This window comes from Antrostomus carolinensis, unplaced genomic scaffold, assembly GCF_000700745.2.
Source record: "Antrostomus carolinensis isolate BGI_N321 unplaced genomic scaffold, ASM70074v2 scaffold37638, whole genome shotgun sequence".
Taxonomy (NCBI): Eukaryota; Metazoa; Chordata; class Aves; order Caprimulgiformes; family Caprimulgidae; genus Antrostomus; species Antrostomus carolinensis.
Window position 1 is genome coordinate 1 of NW_010332977.1, and position 26262 is coordinate 26262.

Below are 26262 nucleotides of genomic sequence, written 5' to 3' on the forward strand. Positions count from 1 at the left end.
GAAAGAGGGTCTACATTTACTGTCAAGGCCTAAGTGACACTTTCAAGTGCAGTCCCAATTGTGGCTTCTGTAGTGCTCTACATCTTCATGTAATTGTGCTAGCCTGCATGCCAAAAGGCAGCAAGTGAATTCTGGGGTGGTGTTGATATGGTCAAGAATGCTTTTAATCAGACTCTGCAAGTTGTTTCACTGTGATAGAAATAATCACTTGCTTTGTCAGCACGTTTACCAATATATAGTAATAAATGTTATCTATCTTAAGACTTCACATAGCATACTTACCGTACTGATCATCTACCTCAGTGCAAAAAAGAAGAGTCTCTTTTTTCAGGAAACAGGAAGATGCTATAAAGCATCATATACTTAAAAGAGGCCCTAAAACAGATGCAATAAAGCAAACTGATTTAGACGTCTATTTAATGTCTATAAAACCACCTGATATGGTATTCTAGTGACTTCTCTTTAGAGAGCTGGCTAATGAGACTTAAAAATCAAGAAGTAAAAAAAGAACCTACTACATTCTTGGCTATAGAGACTTTCTGGTAAGTGTAAAGCAAATACAGACATCCTGCTGGCTTTTTGGCTGCCTAACAGAAAGTGTTTTCAAAGCATAAAGCAGAAGTTAGAATTGATGTACAATGCATTTGGTGTGCAAATTCTACATGGAGAAACAGAGTCTTTACTATACCGATTGTGTTACTGTTATGCAAATAGTGATTATTCATAACTGTATGAGAAAAGCAAAGAACTGCATATACTAGCTGCTGATTTAAGCAAACTGACCACAGCTTATCTTCAAAGTTTAGGAGAGGTCATGCCAGATTTCATTTCCAAAGGTTTTAGAATATCTGCTTCTGTTTGTCCATAGGCTGTATGATTACAAATTATGACTATTAGCACTGTTTCTCATCACATCATCTCCTTATCCATACCTGCTCTCCTCCCAGTCTCGAGACTTCTTTGTTTCATTTGGTTTGATGCAGCGGATGTAATGGGGTGTACACTTCATCAGAGTGCCAACAAGGTCATTTGCTTGTTTCTGTAAAATTGAGGCAAAACAATAGGATCTGAGCTGAACAGGGTAAATCAGGGTGGTGAAATACTGGGGTAGTTTAAAGTGGTGAAACACTGAAACGGGTTGCCCAGATAGGTGGTAGAAGCCCCATCCCTGGAAACATTCAAGGTCAGATTGGACAGGCCTCTGAGCAACCTGATCTAGTTGAAGGTGTCCCTGCTCTCTGCAGAGGGGTTGGACTAGATGACCTTTAAAGGTCCCTTCTAACCCAAGCCATTCTATGATTCTGTGAAATCCCACAAGAGAACTCTAAAAATTATCAACCATCTGATGATGATTCAGTTGACTGGATTTAGTTGACTTGGGTCTTTCTCCAGAACAACCAAAGTCTGCCCCTTGGAGTAATATGCACCTCATGAAAAATTAATTAGTAAATAGAAGGCACTCTTATCTTCAGCTATGCAATATATTTAAACTAGTACATAAAAATATGGACTGACAAGGAATGCCTCAGGTGTATTTGACTGTCAGAGTGAAATATGAGGAAAGGGGTTGATAAAATATCAATTTCTAAAGTCTGCAAGTGTATAATCTAAGCGTATATTTTACAACCAGTCTCCAAAAAGATGCTCGCCTTCTAACACTTGCTGCCTTATTCAAGGCACATTATGGTCAGTAGAAAGACTTCTGTTGACTTCAGTGGGCGTTGGATCAGGCCCCGCTGCATTTCTGCACTATAAAGAGACCAGTTATCTGTAGTTAATTGTAGGGCATCAAGTGGCTGAGTGAAGGGGCTCATTCATTATGCACATGCAAGTACTACTATCACTACCATCAAATGCTCATTTGGAAAATTCACTGCTGTAGAAGGCAGCTGAACAAAACATTTAATGAACAGCATGCTGGGCAAAACACTATTCTAACAGCTGAAACAATGCATCACTTTGCAATCAAGGTACTCCTGATGTCTATCTTTAGAAATGTCTGCACAGTCAAAAACAGCAGTTTTGGGTTTTTTTTTAAATTTAGGTATCCATACACAAACACACACCCACATATGCACATAACTAACACAGCAAAACTAGACATACTTTGATTTTACTGCCCGCAGTGGTAGGACGGCCTTTCTTGTCCACTTGAAGATTTTCAGGAAATAGAGCCTTTATAAAAGGCCTAGGAAAGAATTAATAAAAATGTTGGCATAGAAAGACAATTCAATGCAGGAATGTCAAGGAATATGCTGTAAAAGTTGATAGTTGAGCCGAATATAAATAGTTATTTCTATTAATCTGGAGTTATACCAAATCTATTTTAAGATTAATATTTTCCATGAGCTTCATTCCTCATAGAGATCCCTTGCTATTTTAGTGAGCCTTGGAAGACATGATACCAGACTTCTAGACTCCAAGAAACATGCACTTCTCAAAAAATAAGCATCAATTAATTAAAATACATAACAAAAAAATGTTACTTTACATGTTAAAACAGTGCCTCTTCTGAGAAAACGCAAAATCACTGATGGCCTTGTTTAACCCCAAAACAAATGGCTGCCATTATACCATTTGATTCTGACACAGCAGCACCTTACTTATTCAGATTTGCAGAAAAGGAAGGTCAATATAATATAAGTGATACTGTTCTATTGCAGTGATGTTTTGTTTCCACTTTTATACAAATGAGTTCACAAGTTGCAAAGCGGAGAAGTCGGGCCCTCTGCATCCATCTAAACTAACATGTTATTCCTGGCTTTAAGCAAGAGTTGCTTACGTACAAATCACTGCTCTGCATGAGTTCAATCAAGTCCATGAAAAGAACATCCCGATTTCTCTCGCAGAATCCATCCATATCATAAGATACCTGGGCCAAGGTGGAAATTGAGTGTTTGTGGTAAGTTGAGAACACAATACTTAAAGAAAATTTAAATTCTGTCCTCATCAGTAGCTGTCTAAACTTTTTGATTAGTCTGGTATAACTTAAAGATACTACAATGATCACTAAAACCTTGCATATATTATTAATTAACTCTTTCACAACAAAAAAAAGGAATTTCACCCATATATTTAAATTCAGTGAAAAAGAAGTGTTAGGGAGCTAGTGAATGGAATATGACACAAGTGAATTTAATACTGAATTTTAGTGAAGAAAAATTTTTGCATAACAAGGGTTTACTATTAATAACTGTAACTGCAGGAAATCATTAATAGTCTGAGAAATAAACCCAAAGAAGATAGAACTGTACATTATATTCCCAGTTTTATTGGTATCTCATCACCTAAAGATTGTTTGTAGATCTGAATTCTTTAAATTTACTGCTACTATAACCAACAATTAAGATTATAATTAATAAAAGACATGGGGCATTCATTTATTACATTTAATACTAAGTTCTGGTTAGTATGTTTGATATCAAGGCCTCAGCTCCTAATTTAAGGGACATTTTGCTCTAAACTCCCTACACTGTGAAAGGAGGACACTGTCTCCTGAGATAATCTGGCTATTCGAAATCAAAATAGCCCTCTACAAGGCTTCCTCCTTCCTTTCATTACTGTTCTTCTTCTTTACAAATACATTATGCAGAATTCAGTGATGATTTTCCACATTACCTTTCCAGCATAGTGATGAATGATAAATCCCTGGTTCCAGCTGTTGAAATGTTCATGAGTCCCAATCTGCATCTGGAGTTTCTGAAGCAGTGTTTGGTCAGCTCCTTCTCCCACTGCATGCATTGTGGCACACACATCATCTAAAATGCTCATAATGCCTGGGGGATTCTAATGTATTGGAGAAGAATAACAAAAACAGCAAAAGAAGTGAGGAAAAAAAGAAAGATTATGTTTGCTACCAAAACACTAGAGCAAAGTTACAGCAGGAAGAATTCCCCAATTAGCAGAGTTCACAGTAGAGATTAATTTGTACACAAGCATGCAAATAGTTTAAGGAGAGATACCACTTTGTGTAATGACACTGATAGTGGGAAATGATGTGGAAAACAATGAATGCTGTTCAAAAACAAAAACCCAAAACGCCTAACGTTTGTCTTAGTTTCCAGTTCTTTCACAAAGCAATTTTCTTTCTCATTCCACCAAAAAATAAACCCATGTCTGAGGCAAGTATTTAAATTCATATGTTGTAGTTTGACAAACTTGGAGCTAAATATCTAAGATTGTGACAGAAACCGTATCCTCTTCCTAGTTATACTGACACAGATGGGAGATGCGCAAGATCTGATTTAAGCCCAAGTCACTATAGTACTTGAACTACTGTTATATCTGGCTTACATAAGGACAAAGAACTAGCTGAAAACCAACCTACTTCTGTCCAAAGGACAATTCAACATTTGTTGTCACCTCAAACAAGAAAAAGACTTTAAACTGCAGAACATTCTGTGGAGCAAAGACACAGAAATTCTTTTATCTACAATACTTCCTAATGCTTCTTCACTTGTTTCTGCTTAATTCGTGACAGTACCTCAAAGGAACCTGGTATTGTAGATTCCCCAAACTAAAATACATCTCCTAGGGACACATAGAGCTTTATCTGATACACAGTAGAATAAGTCATGAAGTTAATGATAAATTTAGGTGTAAAATTTTTTTTTTTTTTTGGGGGGGGGGGGGGGAAACATCAATCATGCTGTCCTATGTTTCTCTCTTTAATTGATATCTTAGGTAACATATATCTTAAAGCTCTTATAAGACATCTTATGTAAGATTTATATATAGACTTAGTATGACTCAGTAACTGAACAACAGTATTTGCATTTTTCCTATGAACGCTCTCAACAGCAAAGCAGTTGCCCAAATACTTTGGAGAAAAGTCTTGTTGTTTTTTCCATCTGTTTGTTCTAAATACTTACCACTTTGTTCTCTATAAGGTCACACACTATTTTGTTGTTAAAGTAATCTATTGGTGTCCATCTAATTCCTTCTTGCACATATTCTTCCTGTTAAGTAGAAAGAAAGATGCAAATACGCCTTTGCACCATGAATGCAGCACTAGATTTACAATGCACTACATATACACAAACTCTGCACTACTCATGTTCAGAAAGACTTGTCAAATGAAGGACTGGGGGGAGGTGGGAGAAATTATCCTAATGATAGTTAAATCCAGCTCTCTGCTGCCTAGGAGGTGAATCTGAATCCTGCTGTTCTCCCCACGCATTCTTTTGTCTTCTGAGTAGTTACTCAGAAGAGCAGGAATATTTCATCAGTGCATTTATTGTCAAAGCCCTTTGCAAATAGTAACAGTGTGACTTTTACAATATCTTGACAGTGCACCTAATCATCCACATCCTAATCTATTTTTAAAATTAAGATTGTGATAGGCATATCCAGGATTAGACCCCTAAAACAACACGTTTAGAAGTGCACGTGAAATGGAGACACAGCTCTGCTTTTTATTTCTGTATGCAATTACTGTAACCATAAAGACATCTAGAGACTGACTGGGGAAAAAATTGCACACATCCGAGTTCAGCTTAACACTTAGCAGGTTATTTGTGTGCTCAACTGCAATAATCAGTTACTTTTATACAAAGGCAATTGTGTATGCGCATTCTTGAAAACACTGTCCTAAAGTTGGTGCCAGGCCTGAGCTCATACTGTACACAATGCTTCTGTCTCAGCTGCATTCTGTCTGCCCTCCCATGCAGAAGCTCACATTCACCTAAAGGGAGATTTTGCAGTAAGACTGTGAGCAGAGTACTGCAAATACTTTCAGAAGTATTTTTGCATTGTCTCAGTAATCTATTTAATTCATATATATACATATAAAAAAGGGTGTGGAGGAAATTAAGAAAAGTGTTCCCATTTAACTGTACGTCATGTCCAACACAAGCACAGGGATGGAACTAAACTGCAGTTTTCCATTTCTGTCAATGAGTCAGAATATGCAGCAAGTCTGGGCAGAGTCATATGACTGCATTAGTACACTGTATGATGGACTCACTTCCGTACCACTGTATTAGAGAATAAATGTCTGTAGCTGATGTGGTTTACAGTTTTAGGGTTAGCCAACAACACAGTGGGTTTTTTTTCCCTTTGTCTTGCTTAACAAGGCAAATTTTATTGTTAGCAGATGATGAAACCTCAATTTTTCCACCAATTGAAAAGGCAATAGTTCATTTATGAATTAAAAAATAATAAATGTCTGGTTACCTGTTCTGCTTTCAGTGTAAGTTCAATAAAAATCTGCTGCAGTTTTTCATTTACAAAGTTGATGCAGAACTGTTCAAAACCATTTTTCTATAGAAAAGGAAACAATTTAAAAATTAGTCTCATGCTTGATATACATAATTCTTAGTTCTTATGCTGGCAGTAAGCTTCAAAGAAACGCTGTCAATGATGGATGGGTTGCTGATTTTATAGACATTCTGTGTAATTTCAGATCTTTCTTTTAAGATCAATGACCTAGTTTCTTTTAAGTTTCTTCAATACTTCATGTTTATTAAGTGATACATTATGAGTGAGAACTCAATGTCCAGTAAGCCAGATTGGATTTTTTTTTTTTCTTTTTTTCTGGCCACAGGATTTGTTTAGTGCATTGTTTTGGTTTGTTTGGGTTTTTTTTTCTTCCTTTCTCTTTTGGATTTTCTCCCCTCTAAACAACAAAAAACTCTCCCAGGTCAGATCAGCTCAAATCCTGAGTATTGCATTGTCTTACCTGGAATATTTCAAAGCCATAAATATCAAGGACACCAATGTTATATTCTTCATGGTCCTTCTCCATAGCCTTATTAATAGACTAATAAAATAGGGAAAAAAAAAAAAAGTAAAACAAAGTATAGTTTATATATTCAAAATATATATATTCATATCCTTAAATCTTCATATAAAAATATTTGGTTTCTTCAAAAATAACATATTTGAATGGAATAGAAATACATGTACTAGGGTATTTTACTTTCACTAGGAAATTAAGAGTATACTATCCTGTTTTCCAGGTTAGTGAGCCTTTGGATCTACTGTTTGTAAAAATCTTTCCCTTTCGGTATAACTGGCTCAGTTAAAGAAAAAAAGGAGCCAACAAAAAAAGAACAGCTTTAAGTCTGTTATTTTATGCATTTTGCAGATGTTCTGTATTCCCCAACTTCACAGTGTCAGTGCGGGTACAGGCACATAGTGGAAATTACAGAGCTGTCATGATGAGGGAGACTTCCGAGACATGTAGCCAGTATCTGTGGCCAAAGGTAAGGTTTCTTACCCACCAACCCAGCCCAGGGTCTCATTCTGAACAAGAGAGTACTTCAGCATGGAGAGTGGAATGTGACCGTTTGCTCAAATGCCACAATATCAGGATGCTGAAGGGGTTCTTTGTGGGACAGTGGGGTAAGAGAGCAGGGACCATAACACACTGATTCTGCTCCTCTGAAAATGCTCAGCGTAGGAGAAAGTCAGACTCGGAGAAGTATGGATGCTGAGAGGACGGAGATGTCAGAATATTATATGGGACAGTTGTGGCAGGGGCCTGAGCAAATACAGCACTGAAAGCACAGCTCATTTGATTCAAAGAAAGTGTAGCATTTGTCATACAATCAGTGCCTTGCATTTGGTATCTGTGGTCATGCTCCCAGTGCGTTGCTCAGTGCTGCTGCTAAGCTTTAGGCAAAGAAACATACTGGGTGAAAGAAATGATGGGCAAGAAGAGTACTGCAAGGAACATTCCTAGTGTACTTGTTTTGATACTTCAGTAGAATCAAACAAATCCAACTTACATCCACCAAGTAATCAAAAACACGGGAATGAAGGGCCTTGGCCAGCGCATCCCTGGTGTAGCAGGCTTGTTCCACATTTAGCGTTACATTAATGGACTCAGATTTGCCTCCCCACTTGCTGTCCATCTGTCTGCTGGTCAGTTTGTCCTTCAGGCGGTCCTGGTTAATTCCCAGGAGAAAAGCAGGGAAAGCTAAAACTGCAAGAAAGATCAGGGTTGCTGGATTATGATTTACAGACTAAACCAATAGAGAATGAAGGGAAAAAAAATTAACTGCATCTCTAATAACAACCAGCATTAATAAACCTCATGGGAGATGCAGCCTAAAAACAAAAAGAGGAGGGATATGTGTCTTTAAAATTTCACTAAGCTCCCCAAGGACATTTTCAACTCTTTACTTACATGGATTTCAATTAAGATAAACCACCTTGAAACAGTCAGCTATTTCTGTACCTTCAGTCCTTCAACATGTTAAGCTGGCTTAGGTCATAGTTTTGAACTATGTGGTTCAAACAAATCACTCTTGGAAGAGATGGAAATAAAACAGAGCTGACACATTAAATAAAATTGACACCATTGAAAATTCTTTGTAAAAACATACAGTGTTTAAAATATAATAAAGAGCATACTATCTGCTTTCATATATATATATATATATATGCGCTATCCTCTCTTCTTCTAAGTTAGGATATTGCAAAAATGCTTTCAATCGCCTTGCCATTTTATTTTTATTTTTTTTAAATCCCTTATTCTGGATGTACTTTGCAAATTCTGGTTTCCCTTGTTTAAAAGTAAAGCAGAAAAACACATCTGTGCAAGAAGCAGCCACAGGTTTATTGTTCTTTGCATTCTTAGCACATGGTGCAGATGTTAGCTGCAGGTGTCACACACCTTATCAAATGGAAAAAGCCGAACAGCTTGAAAGCATATGGAAATAGCTCCTAAGGGCAGCCCTTGCAGTTGGTATTCCACCTCAGCTAAACCACCTAATCCTCTAACAGTGTTTCCTCCACATTCCATTGCTTTCAGATCTACTTTACTGGTGTGAGGAGGATGTAAAATAATGACTAAGGCAGCAGCCACTCGTGCTTTACACGTTTGTAACATGACAGCATAGTTTCACTGAACTCTTCAGTACATTAATCCAAAATTATTTTTAAAACTGCAAATAACCACCAGCTTTCTGAAATGTGATTTATTACCATCAGCAAGCTGATTAGATTTGCCCTAGGCTATGAGGAACCACACAACGAACCAAAGCGGAGTCGCTGGCAACATCTCTGGTAACTCAAAAGTAGTCAATAGCATTCTGTGAAATAGTTTTAAATGCAATCTGTAAAGAAAAGCTGAAAAAGACTAGGTTCACTTCATCGTTTTTCAGAAAGTGTAAAGCAAATCCTTCAATACAATGTAAGCGTAAAGAGGGATAGTTTAAATTGTTGTCTGCATCCAGGAGGGAACAAGCACTATTTGGCATGATTTGGAAGACTTAGAATAAAAAATGAGAACATTTTTTTCAACTATTAATATAATCAAACACTGTAACAGAGAGCAATCTGGCAGTTTTAAAGAAGTATTTGTCTAAATGTCTGTCAAGAATGGTCCGTATAGATTTGATTCTGACCCAGAATAAGAGACTAGAGTTTTTTTGCCTTTGCATGTTTTTCTGCAACTGGCTATATAACAACAAGATCGCTACTGACCAAATTCTTAAACGCTTTATTATTTCAGACTTATGCAAAGCACGACTTAACCAGTGGTCTTTCACTGTGTCTTATCTTTCATGGCTATCCAGGCTATAAATGCTTTACTATTTATTTGGCTAGGGCAAACAGTAAGCAGAGGGGAGACTTAATGGAAAGAGAAATTAATCCAATTTTCAACTTCATAATGCAGAAATTTTACTAGATATTGCTATTTCTTCTCTGGCTTCTTTAAAATGCACTATGTTTATGAATAAGTTCTATATTCTATCTGCCAATTTTTTCAATGTATTATTCATATACAACTTCTGTATTTATATCCCAGTGAGCAAGAGAAATGTGGTGTACATGGCTCATCATAGAAATACATTCACATTTACCAACTTATTTTCAGCTCATGTCTTTTCAGTTTACTACTTTTTGATGCAACAGACTATCTATCTTGTCTGGCTATTAAATGTCTTCATTTAATTGAAAAATTTAATACTGTGATTTAAATGGAAGCACAGTAGCTCATTTGGAATTGCAAGGCATATTAAAAAATCCTATACTTTTTCTTTGGGTATATAAAATGCCACAAGATGGTTTTTTTTTGGCTGCACTTAGTATTCTCTCAAATTAAGAAATAAAGGTTAATTACTAATTTCCCAATTTCTTAAAACAAATATCAGGAGAGTACTAATACAGTTGAGTTGGAAGTTAACTGCATGAGATAGTTTATTCATACTTAACTTAACTCAAACTAAACAAATGCAAGTTTTCCTAAACATAAGGACCATTCTGAAATAAGAGTTAAGAGAACAGATAGATATGTATAAGCTATCACGCTGTGCTTATCCACTCTGTCCTTAAACTATCGAGGTAGTACAGAAACAACATTAGTTGCAAGGTATAAATCATGCCAAAAATGTTTAAAACTCAAGATCCATTAATCTTTCAACATCTTGTTGTGAGCCTAGCTGATATAAAACAGCAGCAAGAGGTGAAGGATGCAAGGACAGTGCACTGTGGATAAGGAAACAGTTGCACAGTACATGTACCCAATGATAAGTAAGGTATGGGTTGAGAAATCTGAGACAAGGAAAATAATAGTAGTATGTAAATTCTGCATTTGAATTCAATTCTGAATTTTTGTTTTCAAGGTACCTCTTCTGGATGCATGTACATATAGACAGAAAAGCCTGAAAGCTGAGTGTGTACCTGAGACTGGGGATACTCCACAAGTTAGTAGCTGCTTTTGCATGGCAACAAGGTCAGACAAACCACATAAGAAGCAGGTGTTTCTATGAATGTGTGCTGATGCATTGAAAGGAGCAGAGTTCAAGCTTGCTTGATAGCGTTCCTCACAATTTCTTTTATTTCATACTCAAAGGCTGGAAAAGGATTTCTTAAATCCAAAATGCAAAATTGCTCTCTTACTAAGTCAGTGGCATTGCACAAGACAAAACAGGGGCCTCAGTACCACTGGTTCTGGAAGAGAATCTAAATCAGCAGCCTTTCACTGTAAGAAATGATGCACCCTGTTTGGATAAACAGCTCAAGATTGCAGTTCACCTTATGCCATCTGGGTTTCAGCCCGTTGCTAATTCTATAACAGTTTCCAGAGGTACTTACACTCCTCACTCTCCACTCTTGCATAGTTGCCAACTTCTTTGAAGCTGATGTTTCCCAAATGAAGTATTCCTGCCACTATCTGCAGCACTAATGCCTGTTCCTCTGCAAAGATCCCAATCACATTCATTGCATGCTGGGAAGAAAAATAAAAAACAAAAACAAACCCTGAATCAGTCAAAGAATGTGTTAGTAAAATAAATTCTGTAAAAATTAAAGTTAGTATGAAACAAGCACTTGCTCTTAAGGGTCACACTAAAAATAAGTAGTTTCATTGCAAAACAGGAAACAATGAACTCAAGAGACAATGACTTTATCTTAGACAGTTTATCCACTGAGACTAAGAACTGTTAAGCTATACTGAATGACTCTAAAAAGCAGCACAGTCTGTCTGGCTTAGGCTGTGAATTTCAGCCACTTACTAGAAAATAATCCACAACACTGAGATTTGGAGTCTAGAGTACATGGTATCTTATAAAATGTCTTCTCAACTGACAAATTAATACCAAATTAACTAGAATACAATAGTAATGATTTTTTTTTTTAGGCCTTTAGATGTGCTACATATATAAATAAGATGTGTTAATATGCTTAATTTTAAATAGTTAATTTCTAATAACAGGAGACCAGCAAGTTGACATAACTTGCATCAAGGTCACATAGTTACAGCTACATGAATTTCTCATTCCCACATTAATACATCAACATCTTTGCTACGAGTGGAAAGTGAAATGAACATACATCTTCCACGATGCAAATCATGGAGTTAAAAACTCACCAGTGTTTCTTGGAAATCTGATTTGTCATTGATGTCATCAACTTTGTAGGATCCAGAGAGACTCAGATAGTAATAGTAGTCCATGCTGGTAATGCCAAGGCTGCTTTTTTGTTCTGAGGTGGCCCCTTCAATTAGCTGCAGAATAAAAATCCTCAAATTAGGTATCACAGAGCAATCTTCAGCAGAGACAAGGCAGGCTGGAAACAGGTGACTGAGCCTGAAATTACTGGGAGAGATATGGTGAGTGCTGTGCCAGGTATGTTTCCTTCCTGTCTTTTGTTAATTGTTTAACCCAAAAGACCAGATTCTCATTCCCATTGCCATGAATGGTTTAGTTTTAACTTCCACATCTAATAAAAAGCAAAAACTGTGACTGACTTGTGAATGCCTTCCATTATCTTTACGTCATAAAGATAAGCCAAAGTGGGTTTTCCAGTCTGCAATGTATTATCTAAATCCTCAGAAGCAACATGTCTTCCATGCCTACTGAAAGGTAGGCAAAGTTGAAAGAACATACTAAGAAAGCATTACTTGTGGCTCTAATTGTGAGGCCACGTATCCTTTATGCCCGTTATGGCATACGTTAAGCAAGTTTTGAACGCTCCAATACTATGCTGATTTGCAGCATGGCTGAAGTTGCACCTCTTTGCATCATTTAGACCTAGAAGGCCAAGAATACAGGTTAAAAAAGGTTCCTGTACTCTCTGTGATGCCAAAGGAGAGGCTCCTCAGACCTACGTAAAGTCTATGCAGTTGCACACAGACACGGCTGCCATAGGAAGGAATGAACAAACTAGCCTCAGAAAAGAACAGTCAAAACCCTATTGTCTTTTAACTCCCACGACAAAAAGCCTAGAGGAAAATCAGCAGGACAGTGCAAATTGTTTGTATACCTCAGAAGAGGAGAACGCACAGCTCCTGGAGCAATTCCAGCTCCAACTCAGCTTTCCATCCTGGCAATGACACTTCAACTTTATGTGAAGCTGCTTACAGTCACTTACAACACGCTGTCTTTACTCTAGCTTCGTAGAGCTTGATCAATGGCACTTCAGCAGATAAGGAACTCACTTGTCAAGGACCACTGAAGGCCAGAAAAGCCTTTTGAAACACAAAAAAAGCGGGGATGCTTGGAGGATCCAACACATAGTTATTATCCTAAATGTCCTAGAAAACTTAACTGAGAACCAAATCTCTCTTTCACAGCTGTACTATGGAATTCCAGAGCAGAAGGTATAATTATATAGGTCAGTTAAAAATTAATTCTGTTAGAAAGTTCTCATTTTCTATTCTATTCTACTGGACTTTTCCATATGGGAGTTCACAGTGAATTTCCAAGCGTGGCCTTTGAAATATTGAAGTACTTTTGTTCTGGAGCTGAAAGGCAGCTAGACAGGTCTACATTAGATTGTCTCTTGACATGCTATCAAGCTTCCCAATGATATCCAGATTACTTTCTTGAGTATGCTTTCAGTAATCTCACTGTGTTGAGAATGACTTTTCAATCAAAAGGAAAAAAAAATGGTTCTAGTTATTTTAAATAACTCTGAAAGGACCTATACGCTTCTGACCTGGTAAAAAATGTGGAAACTCCTCTCTCCAGGGTTCCTCATTACAACTCGAGATTTTTCCAGTAGGAAGTTGGAGATTTTCCCTCCATCTGGTTCTCCACCTGGGCTAAACTGGATTTCAAAGTATTTGCCCTGCAATAAATAATTGAAGCCATTGAATGATTAGTAAATACAAATCTGAAGTCACGCATTTGTACGGTATCTCAAGGAAGGTTACTAGGATATTTAATCTATGGATACAGTGACACAACTGCCTCAAGGCATAACCTAAGCCTAGATTATTGAACTATCACATATCTATCTTTCTTTCTTTCTGCATTTACACAGCGCTAGACTCAGGATAATATGTCATGTGTTACGGCAAACGTAGAGAGGAAGTCAGTGGCTTCTTTTCACTGCTGAGACTCTTGCTGAGTATAAAGGAAACCATAAGGCTCATCTATACGAGAAGTAAATTTAACAGATTTATGACCAATGGCAAACATAGCGTTCTGCTTAGAAACAAGACAAAGCAATTATCTTTTTATTTCAGGGAGACACTAATTGCATTAACATTTACATTGGCTGAGGAACAAATCTCAAATTCGTAAAGCCGATGTGTAACTTTTAAAAACGGAACCTACAGTACGTTACCTAGTGAACAGTCACTTCACAATATTATCCTCATTATTTTATAATGACAGACTGAAAATAATTCCTGCCTATTATAATTCCTTCTGTACATATTAATGAATGCATTTCCCATCAAACAACTGGAAGGGTGGTTTCATCTATTTTTAAAAAAGTTATCTTTAAAAAAAAAAAACAAAAAACAACAAAACAACAAAAACCCAAACATATATTACTGTGTATATTTTACTGATCTGGAAAACTGGCCAGTTTGTTACTGCTAAGTTATTTGGTTACAGACTGCCCACTGTATAAATAAATTGTGACCAGTACATATTGTAAGAGAAACAAATGTGCAAACTATACAGAACGAAGTAGAGGCCTCTCAACATATACTTTATGTTTTAAATCACACATTATATTTTATTTAGATTTACCTCATTAGTCAATTTATATTCTATTCCTGAATACTGTCTCTGTAACAGCAGAGAAGTTGGAAGAATAAAGTAACCTCTAAGGTAAATGGACTTACAAATCTGCTGGAGTTGTTGTTCCGTACAGTTTTTGCATTCCCAAAGGCCTCCAGTAAAGGGTTGGATTGTAGAATAATATCTTTAACGTGCTAATATTTTAGGAAACAAGAGAAAGAAATTCAGAAATAGACATTTTTAAAGTCCTTACTGATTTTCTAGAAAACCATGACACCTAAATTATATATTAAAAAAGCAAGAAAGCTTGGATCTGTAAGGAATCCTCTTGATCAGGTAAGGAACAGGATCTAACCATCTTTTTTTTTTTTTCCCCAGAGCTTCTAGTTCCTGTTTTTTGAAGAAAATCCTGTAACACTGAACAAAATGCCTGAGGGTAAAAACTGGCCCTTCTGTTCACTGTTCTGCCAAGCAACACATCCAATAAATTGATGTGGTTTTTTCATCATCTCGATTTTAAACAATTTCCTTCTCACATATGAGCATTTAAAGCTTTTTGAGGGTCTGGAACCACAACCAATGAAGTCAGAGCAGCATGGAATTTAGGAATCTGCAAGTGCTTCAGCAACCTGTTTCAGGATCAATGATGCTGCTATCTAGCTGTCTTAGAAAGCTACAAAGCATGTTACTGTTGTCTCTTTATCTGATCCTAGGAGTTGGAAGTATGAACAAGATAATTAGCTTTGGAACAAACTCAGTGCATGCTGGGTTGTGAAGAGAGGACTGAATTTTATTTCAAAATAAATGCTCAAGGCAATTTACCAACTTCATCAACTGTTACTCTGTAACAAAGAATATTTTTTATTTTTTTACAAAAAGCAGGAATCTTTCAAATAAAACAAAACATTTACTTATTTTTATTCCAAAAATAGCACAATGCACACTTTATCTGTGATTCTGTGAACATTCTCTTGGCTACTGAACTATTCTCTGCAATGGTCTCAGTATCACTGCAAAACTAAGAAGAAAGAACATACTCAATGTCAATAAAGCAAAAAGTAACAGTAAGCACTCAAAAAGAGTGGACTGGTAAAAGCAGCTATTACCTACCTACCGCTGCCTGTCAGTCAGTGAATGACACTGTAACATCATTAAGGGAATATTTATGGATAATTAACTCAATTAGCTTTAGTTAATAGTTTTCAATAGATAGAGCAGACATTGATAGTATAGTTATTCACAAAAGCAACTATTTGTTGTTTCAGCTAGCTTTCAGATACTCTGCTTTTGACTAGATAACCTCACAAAACAAGATGATGTTCCTGCTGTTGGCTCTCTGACGTATGCATACAAATCAGAGATTTAATGGAAGTAATAAAAACCCAAAAAGCCTGTTCAGTTTTCAAAAGAATGCCAACACAGGAGGAAGAAACCTACGCATCTACTAAAATGAAAGCAGACTGGTTGTTAATCTGGTTAAGAACTTTTTACCCCTTAACTAAAAAAACCCCATGCTTGTTGACAGAATTGCACCATGAGAGCTACAAAACTTATAGCAGAGATGATTTCTCTCGGTCTGATGATTTCCCTCATATGGCTCCCATCACACAGACAGCCCAACAACCTGCAAGCAAGCAGTTCACTATCCACTTCAGTTGTCCCTCTGCTGTTGAGGGCTTGTATTTCTTCTAGCTGCTCACCCACAAGCTTTTTCAGTAGAGTACATCTTGGCTGCCAGTGTCTGCCAAGACAGACCTTTGTCATTCTACCTCTGAAGTAAAACTTTAGATGATGCTTATGCTTCAGTATTACTCTATATCAACTCACCTGTACTTTAGGGCCACCTCCTGAAATTTTGGAGATATAACTCATGATATATTTAGCAGCCACAGTCTTTCCAGCACCACTTTCCCCACTAAGAAAAAAGGAACACAAAAATGTACCTGTTAGTTTTTAAGTAGCTCTAGAATGGAGTTATTTGAGGTTTATCTTGTTCAACCAAGACTGGGTACCTTAACAATGAACAATAATAAGTATATACCATATTTATATCAGGTAAGCTGGTAATATATAGACTGCGATATAGTATTGTAGCATGGTATTTGGTTATGTTTGTAAATAAATAATTTTTAATACATCATCTTTCATGAACACCAGAATCTCCATGGGACTTCAAAGTCAGAAAACTATGTAAATTGAGAAATAAATATACTTAAACCAAGATGATCAAAAGAGAACAAAAGAAAAAGCATGTTAAGAACTCAATTCCCATCTAAATTTAGTGAGATTTCAGATCTTAAGACAAAAACTCATTCAAAAATCCAAGCTTTGAATGCCATGCCAGATACCTACTTCATTTCAGGAGTCTTTTGTTTTAGGTGTTCCTGAATGAAATAATGAGACATTATTAATCACATCCTGAATGACGGAGGAACTACCTTCCTGTTCCTATGCCTCTTGACACAGGGTACAAGAAGTCTTAATATTCCATACTAGCTTTCACAAGTCCTTCCTTCCGTTATAATATTTCACTTCAATGGTGAATAACATCTACGATGTCAGTAGCTTTGCCTTCTCGTGATTAGCAAGCTTTTCAAGAAGGAAGGAAGATTGGCAGGCCAGACAATCCAACCTCATGCTTTATTTCATACCTTAAAGCTAACTTTTTTTCAATAGAATTCCTCCAGACTTACATAAATCTTGGTGCAAGTCAGCTTTGACCTTAATGAATTTACCCTGACCTGGACAACTATACTAATACAAAAAACCAACACACAGATGTTGGTTAAATGTCATAAAGATATCTGATTTTTTTTTTCTTGTATGAAAATCTGTGCTATCTTTAAGCTCCTGAATAATTTCAGTGAATGTTGTTGACTCTTCTATCCTGCGCCTACTCATTCTTGGATATGTATCAAATGCACATCTCTTCCTTCACAAATTTTAGCTACGTTTGCCAGAGAAACATCAGCATGTCCTGCGCAGGAAAAGGACTTGCTGAGAATGCCAACTCATAGCTCCTTACCAGCATGAGTAATGGAGACATTTCCAAAGGTTTAATGCTGAAAAAGCTCCCCAGACTGCCAAGCTGCAAATATCATTTTAAAATCTTTAAAGCTTCCAAACAGTACAGAAATACCGAAAGGTTTTCTTTCTTTCCCCCCCTCAGAAATGTTTTCATGCTTTTGTCTTCTCCTGACTGCAGTTTGATAGATCAAACAGGAAACTTGAAAAGGTGAAAAAATACTTAAGTGCAGACCATGATTTTTACTATGCCAACTCATCTCTTCCTAGGCATCAAGAAGAAAGCTTGTACTATTGCTATCTACTACATTCCCAGGGACAGACAGAGTTTGCTGAATGGCAAACTGTATTTAAAAGTCCAAATCAGCAACAGTTTGATAATTACAATAACATTCCTTCAAAATTTGCTTGCAGTGGATTTCCTTATGCTGTTGTAAAACAAGACAAACAAACCAATCCAGACAAAAACATACTCTTGAGTTATATATGCAGTTTTAAACTGAATACAGAGGAGGATCTGGGGCCAAACACTGAAGGAATTTGATCAGGTACTATTTATCATGCAGTAAACATGTAACACATTTCTGTAAGATTTTCTTTGATGCATAAATTATCCTTCTCCTCCTCTTTGTTCAAATTAAGTGTGGCTTATATTTCTCATTCCATAATGTCTACCTCAGAAATTGTCCTGAAGGAATATAGTTCAATTTTACTGTTAGTCTCTGTTTTGATATAAGAGGTCCTTTATATGAAATTAATTTGGCCAAAAGACTGGCTTTCAGAGTTTGCTTTAGATTTATGCATGCATACACTTTTTTTCAGTTTTATGCTTTTATTGATCAGAGACCAGTAAATTGCTTCACTTAAACTACAATAAAAAAGGACAATGCATTATTTATGAACCAAAGTACCTTTATCTGATGGGATGGTATCTTGCCCCCATAAAAGCTCAGGTAGTCAGCCTTAACAGGGAAACTGTAGCATCCTGACAAATGATTCTCATACAGAAGCTTTTTCACACACATCTTACTGCCTTGCTGCTATTAAAACCATTTTTAAAGACATAAGAATAATTTTCTAGCTTGGTAGTTCTAAGTACGATGCAAATACGGAGGTTTTTAAAGGTTGAAAAAACTGTGGTACTGAAAATTTTCTCAGAGACGTTCCTTACTAAAAATAAAAACATTACATAGTCTCAATCACTAACAAAAAAGATAATGCTTTGAAAGACATATTGTTTCTTCTAGCACTATCTGCTACGTCACAGAAGTGATGTTTTGTTCAGCAAAGTCAATTAACAGCTGAAATCAGAGTTAAACCTACAAACGCAGAGGGAAAATTTTTTGTTCATTCCTTCCTTCCCAGAGGAAATATCAGTGATTAGAGAAGCAAGCAAGATCCAATACATAGCCTCATCCTTCTCTCTAAATTTAATTTTATGAATGACAGATGTATTGTCTTTTCAGGTATGCAGCCATCATACATAGCTTTACTGTACTCAAACATTGCCACATAGATGTAAAATGTAAAGTAAAAGCACAAAGAAGCAGGACTGAAAAACTGCTTTAAAGCAGCTGCAACATTTCCTGGCAGAGATCACAGAAAGAAAGCGAAAATAAAGTCCTCAACTTTATAGAAAGGTAAAACCTTAAGAAAACTCCAAAGAAACACATTTATTGCTACATAATAAAATAATACTAAATCATAACCTTCACTCTCTTAATTAAAGGACCGCGATAGTCCAGAAGGAATTAAAAGCCACAACAGACAATCCTTTGTAATTAAAATCTTGACTGGCCGACTCCTTGCTGATAGTTTGGAAGGGCTGCCGTTTCAAGTGAGGAGGAAATGTGACCAGTCTGCTGTAGCAGACATTTACGAGCTTGGTTCAACAGAGGCTTAAATTAAATATCATGCCTTAGTAAAATATCAACTTAATGAGAAATCAAACTCCAGCGTAACTGCGTTACTTCCTTTGTAATTCTGCCCGGTGTATAAAACAAGGGAAGACAACTGTGGGTACTGCTCCCTCCTCCCACCTGAGCACACACTCTGCACCTGCATGCAGCCCAGCCAGAACCCAGCCCATGAATAACCTCATTGTTGACACTCTTAACAGCCATTCAAAATAGCTCTCGGCTCCTCGGCTATAGTTAGACATGCATACATATACATTTTCTCAATGCATACGCATATATGCTGCAATTACTCCACGAAGGAAACAGACTTCCCTGGCCCTGGAAAGGTTGTTTGGTAACCCTTTTAAAATTGGTATTATCACATTAAAAAATATTACTTTTGGTTGCCATCTATTTAGCCTTTCAGAGAACTGTATTTACTTTTAGATCTGCTTTCCTAGTTCATTCACTGACTTTTTGAAAAGAATGAGCTTTTTCTATCAGTATCTGAATGTATTATTTGTAATTCTGGAATTAAATGTCCCAGCAAAGGGCCCGTGATCCTCACACACACACACAAGGTCCTTTACTGCAGCAGGACCCTGCAGGGACCTTCCTTTACCTGCCTGGAAATCTGTGTCTAGTCTCTAGGAATGCACGTACCCTCAAACCACATGCTGTAGGAAGACAGAGGTGTGCACTAGCCCCTTCCCCATCATCCTTGTTTCTCCATTCCTGAGACTCCGTGTGCACCATAAGCTAGACAATGCCTTTTTGAGCTGACTGTGAATCAGTCCAGCCTATGCCTTACTCCTCTACCTACTCTTTTTGCAAACCTTTCTTCAGGGGGATAATCTGCCATCTTGAGGGGGGAAAGGAAGAAAAAACCTGGTTTGTTTATGTACTAACTTGCTCTGTTCCTTCTGTTCCACCAGGGATTTTCAGTGACCCAAATTCAGACTAGTGGTGAAGTAGAGAAGCAAATTGGCACCTCATAATAACCATATTGTTACCATCGCTCATTTTCCACAGGACAGATTTTTATGGCAAAAACTATGGTTCACTGAAACACAAAGCTTCATTTAAAACTGCTTAGGTTAAAGCAGACTTCTGTGGAACTGAAGACAGACATACAGAAATATATCTCAGTCTTCTGAGAATCACCAGTTTAGGGGCAGAAATAGTAAAGTCCTTGGCAGCTATTAAGTGAAACTGATGGTGTAGTAGTAGACATGAAGCTAGCTAGAACATTCATTTCACTCAAGAGTTGCAGCATTGTGGGAGCTTCTGCCAGCAATATCAGTGCCTTTTGGTCTATGAAATAAAATGTAAGCAAGCAAATTCCAAGCTTCAAGAAACTTCATTCTTAAAACAGCTCTAGTCATTAGAAATAGTGATGACATTAAAATCAGAAAATACAGGATGTACCTAAACATTTTAAATGAAATGCGGTTGAGAGGATTCAAATATCAACCAAATAAAATAAATTTTGTGAATGGCCGAGCTACATGATTTCATACAAATGATTTCTAAGTGTCCCAAAATATCAAATACCATAATGAAAACTACTTGTAAGTCTAGTCTGCAGTTTTTACAGTGTTTGTGAGAAGCATAATCATAGGAAAAAAAATGTGTAGAAAAGAAGAGAGACTCTCTGAAATGTCCCTGGCAAACATTATTCTTCTTGGTTCAGTTTTGCAATAATTTCAATTAACTGCAGCAGATTTTGAATAGGCTGTGCACACAGTGAGAGAAAATTAACTGCACATAAAAAATGCAGACACTCCAAAGAATGTATCATCCATCATTCAAGCACAAGAATTCTCACATGAATTTACACCTGTAAATCTGCATCTCAGCTCTGTGAATTTACACCTGTAAATCTGCATCTCAGCTCTGTGAAAATGTGACCATCTGCATTCGTTGTACTTTGGGGCATTAGCAATGGATTAAAAAAAGATGTTTTTTAATCACAGTTTACCACAGTTTAAAGGTTCTCACTATAAATTTAGCTTCATGTAAAACATCCCAGGCTCTGGGATGTTACTTTGTTCAAAAAGCAAAATAAATCCCAGTTTTCCCATTCCTAACAGATCTGAATTTGACTAAATGGGACTAGTAACTTCAGCATGGCAACAGGCATCAGTTTTCCTAAAACAAAGACTGAGCTCAGGGAACAATTCACATATATGAGAGACAGGAATATGACCTCTGGGCATTTTGTTTCATTCCGCACCACTCTGTAGCCAGAAGCCCAGGAACACGGAGGCCCTTATAGGTGCAGCAAACTCTTAACGCCTGTTTGACCTTCCTACAGCAACAGTTTCCACATACCTGCACACACTTTGCTTATAGAAAGAGGGACACACCTGTGCACTTTTCCACTGTAACAAGTCACCCAGGAAAGCTCTGCCTGGATGACCCCCAGGCACAGATTCAAAGAAATAAAAACAGTGAATATAACTTTCAAGCAATTATTTCTCACAAGCTTTCACAGTAGCTCATCAGTGAGATACATTAATATAAATTCTATTTTCACACTGGATCATTCAGTAGGGTACAGGAATGTTTGCACATGGAGCATCTCCACATGTAAGACCCACATACTAAGCCTGGTTCTTTATAATATTCCTGTGACAACATTAAATTGGTAAGTACCTGGTGCAAGGGCATTTAAGCTTAAACATCAGTGACCATACACCATTTCCTGGAAAGTTGCAGCCTAAGGGACTAAGCTACAGAGCATCTGATCTGATCGCCACTGACAACCTGTCCCCTTGGGGCTGTGACACTGCAGAGCACACAGCCACCCCAGGGAGAAGACCAGAGAGGGGCCCCTGGACAAAGAAAACATTCAGTCTGGAAATCTCTCTTTTGTTAAATTCAACAGCAGTTAAATTCATAGTCCTGCCTCTCAGCATGTTCCACAGAAAAATGATAGAAAGCTTAAGAAAAGCTGTTATTAATAAAATAATGACAACTCCCCTTCAAATTATATTTTCTTTTTTATCCTCTTTCTTTTCCCTAGTTCTTGGGGAAGTCTCATAGACCAGTGGTCTTCAAATGTTTTTGATCTCATTTAAAAAGTGTCTGAGCACACACTCCCAATGTACATACATAATTTTTCTATTTATAAATTACATGCATCTTCTACTGAAGGTCTAATATTTTCTTCCTGCATTCCAGCAGGTTTCACATGCCCTGTGATGCATGCACCTCACTTTGGAGACCACTGCCACAGGTAAAGCACAGTTCCAGGTGCACTACAGTGAACCTCTTAAGTTTTCTAGAAGGGAAGTCAGAAGAGGTATAGCATACTAGCCCCAATATCCTGCAGTCCTTGTTCTCTGCACACTGTCTTTTATCATGCACCATCTTTAAACCCACAGATGACAACAAAGCACTCCTCTGGACACAAAACTCACTTTGTGACTTAAGTAATGCCTGTCATTAAAAAAGTTCAGTAATAATTCTAAAGTTAATTCTTTCAACCTAATAATTAAAATAGAGTAATAGAGAAGACAAAATAACTTTTCCAGTATCTCTCTCCTCCTTTTGTCTCTGACTGAATGCAAGTAAAAATCCGAAAGGAACAAAAGTACATCTATTTTTAACGGAAGGAAAAAAAAAAAAGAAATAGTACTAAAACCAGAATATGGTAAATGCAGACTATGTGAGAATGTTGGATTTAACAGTATCTGTGGCTGCTACAGTTGGTAATCCATCTATCTCACACAGTCATTCAAGCTATTGCAGTTTTGGTAACAGGCATGAAGCTGGCTTTGTGAGAAAGATTTCTTGTGGTTAAGCTATCACCAGGATTTCACTGGAAAACAAAGGGGAGGGTCAGAAAGTACTTAGCTATCCTAGAAAACCCCCAAGTGTTTAGTGGTCATGGACACAAAAGATTTTTATTGACATAATAAAAAATAAACTTTTCCTCTTCTTGAAGTTAAAACACCAAAAGAAGATGATAAATATTTTTTACAGATCTTTTCCTTACCTAATAATGACACACTGATTTTCTCTGTCAATAATCATGTTTCTGTACATGCTGTCTGCAAGAGCATAAATATGTGGTGGGTTTTCATATTGTGCCTAGGAGAGGAAATAGAGAATAATTTTCCAACACAGCATTAAACAATGCAGAAAGAGCAATACAAATTTTTGTTTAAATTGGAAGAATTATTTTCCTGGAAAAACAATTCTGAATCCCACTTTATACTGAATCTTCCTCAAGAATTTTTTTGTTCATTTAATAAAAACAAACCAAAGTCTCTGGGTTTTGTTACTGTTCTTTCTCTCATCCATAATTTTCTCCTAAACTATCATAAACACCCTGTTCTAAAAATGGTCTGTACTTGAAATATATTACTTGTCCAAAAGAAACTCACATAATTTAAGCCTATTCCACCAGTGGTCATATGCTAACAATAAACTACCTAAACTGCTACACAGAGCCTGGTGCTGTATGTCTTATTTTCATCCACTGAGTCCTTTCAAACCACAGCGTTTCCCAAATCTATGGACACACCCAACTCGAGCATTCACGCCCAAATGAATTTTAAGTCCCTAATGTCCTTGCACTGACTCAGTCTTCAAGCTATATTTTCAAAAGTGGCATCTAATTTTGGCATCTCCATTTTTTTATTGTTCTCGTCCAGTTTGAGAGTTCTCAAGTCAGTCTCCAAATCCACTAAAGGTTGTTTTGTATTGTGTGCCACACTTTAAGCATACAACAGCTTCAAAACTGTCTTTGCAGGACAAGGGAAGTGTCAAGGAGAGAAACCTGATGCAGATTAGAGTTAATCAATACAAGTATTTTCTTTAAATACTAATCCTATGTTCCAGGGAATTCAATTTCAAGACTCAGTATAATAATAGATATCAGCAAAGATCTCCCAGGCTAGTGCAACAGTTCTAAAACCCAAAAACAAATGCTTCCAAGAGTTTAACCATGTAGAATAATATTTACATGCCCCTGAATACTGCAGTACATTTTAGACTGCTTTACTTACTGCTCCTTGGTACATTTCAATTTCCTTTTCCCCAAAATATGGCATTTGCTTGAAAGGATTCACAGAGATTAATACAGAGCCAATATATGTCTGTTGTCAAATGAAGTTAAGGTAACTACAGTTTCATAAAGTTTTATCTTACCACTAGTAACCACCAAATAACTTTTCCATCTATTACATAATACAGCACAGCTTCAAATAATAGTAAAAAACCCACAGCTTACAACAACTGTTAATAAAAATGAAATTAGCAGGCTTACATGAATATAAACATATCATTCAATGGAATGCTTTCATATTATCAAAATATTTATTTTAGGACAAGCTAAGTATAGAAACATGTCTTAGAGGCCCAAACATGACACGTCTTTAATAAAAATACAGAAAGGAAACGGCGTATTTAAACTGTTTTACTCCTTTGTAACTGAGGTAGTTGTTTTGTCAGTATTAGAGAGGATTGTTTTGACCTTTGCAGAATATAGTATAGTCACACATTCTGATCTCACAGAGATAGTGCTGAGCATGCACACTCGGATGGAAACAGCCACTACTGAGCTGAACCGGACAATTACTCAGCTGCATGAGTGGGGGAGCTAAAGGAACTAGGTAATTCAATATGTGCTGTTATTTTATGAGTGTAGCTATTAACAGTTCCTAGGTCCTATCCCGCAGACTGCCCCTACAAGACGACACTCAGTTTCAACCTATTATTAGTTCCAGAAAACTTCTTTGCAACATTTTTTAATGTTAGCATTTCAGCGTTCTGCATTCAGCTGCACATGTACCTGCATTTAAAATATACTTGAGAAACCTTTGGAATTACAATTGCAGTATACATATATGAAGCAACTGATAGTACTTTACAGGCAGGACAGGTTGATTGAGCTGGGAGTTAGCAGTGTACCCATGTCAACGAGTCCAAAATGTCATACTGCAAGTTTCATTTAGCAATCTGGAATTGCTCACAGGCAAGCTGACTATCTAAGCTTTCCATACAAACGCAGGAAAATTAACAAATATATCCTGCTGGATTATCCTATGTAAGAATCTCTTACTGTGGTGCCACAGCACAAAACAGTGACATGTTACAGAAGAAGTATAACTCAGTGAACATAATTTCTGTATTGTTAATTTGCAACGCTTTCTTCATTCATTTAAATTTAATTCAAAGAAGAGTAACAACATCTGGGTCTCAAATATAATAAATCAAGCGTTCATTGTGTCAGTACAAACATCCAGAGTGACAGTTTTCTGTTGGTAAACAATACCAGCATTTTCTGGGCTGATTTGGTAATTCTCTATGCAACATAGCACAGAGAAATGTTCATTCATGGGTGGACATACAAACAACTGAAAGATTCAAGAGATGATCTCCATTTTACAATGAAAGCCTTCGCAGAACTGCAAAAGGAGTCTTTTCTCCCTACACAAAGGAATTATAATGCTTTCAAAGAAGACTCTGATCACTCATGTGACCCCAAGTCCCCTTGGAAAACATACTTATTCCTGCTTCAGTAAAAAGACCATCTCCATGTTAATCTCATTTATTTCTGTAAGAAACAAAGCATAAAACTGTTTCTTCAGCACAAAGCATTGAAGACTTTATGAATGTACTGCATGGAAGATGCAGTGCTCCACAGGTACAAAAGTGCTCGTGTTACTAGCAGCAAGGGCGCTATAGTTTGCCCCAATACCACAGTTTGACAAAAATTGTCCAAATTTATCATGTTTTATAGGGCAAATTTAATAACAGTGTGTTACTTTCCAGGAAGAGAGGATCCAAATCCATGTGCACACACATATTAAAAACCTCCGCAGTTTGGGATGGAAACATCAGCACAACTGCAACAATAATTTTCCTCTATCCATCCTTGCTAAACTGAGCTGCTACTTAGC

The 26262-nt window shown here is 36.9% G+C and overlaps 1 protein-coding gene across 1 annotated transcript in view; it reads right to left on the reverse strand.

The window, feature by feature from the left end:
- Positions 1-932: 932 nt before the first annotated feature.
- LOC104529413 (unconventional myosin-Ie) overlaps positions 933-26262 on the reverse strand; it is a gene marked incomplete at its 3' end in the record, with an annotated part of 33829 nt that continues 8499 nt past the window's right edge. The window contains exons 3-17 of the mRNA XM_029086422.1: positions 24367-24456; positions 23352-23446; positions 16254-16341; positions 14531-14620; positions 13390-13521; positions 11822-11956; positions 11047-11179; positions 7731-7927; positions 6680-6760; positions 6175-6261; positions 4872-4958; positions 3619-3786; positions 2787-2872; positions 2107-2188; positions 933-1039 (exon numbers count right to left, since the gene is read on the reverse strand). Of these exons, the coding sequence (XP_028942255.1) occupies positions 933-1039; positions 2107-2188; positions 2787-2872; positions 3619-3786; positions 4872-4958; positions 6175-6261; positions 6680-6760; positions 7731-7927; positions 11047-11179; positions 11822-11956; positions 13390-13521; positions 14531-14620; positions 16254-16341; positions 23352-23446; positions 24367-24456 (1658 nt within the window). The remainder of the gene's footprint in view (positions 1040-2106; positions 2189-2786; positions 2873-3618; positions 3787-4871; positions 4959-6174; positions 6262-6679; positions 6761-7730; positions 7928-11046; positions 11180-11821; positions 11957-13389; positions 13522-14530; positions 14621-16253; positions 16342-23351; positions 23447-24366; positions 24457-26262) is intronic.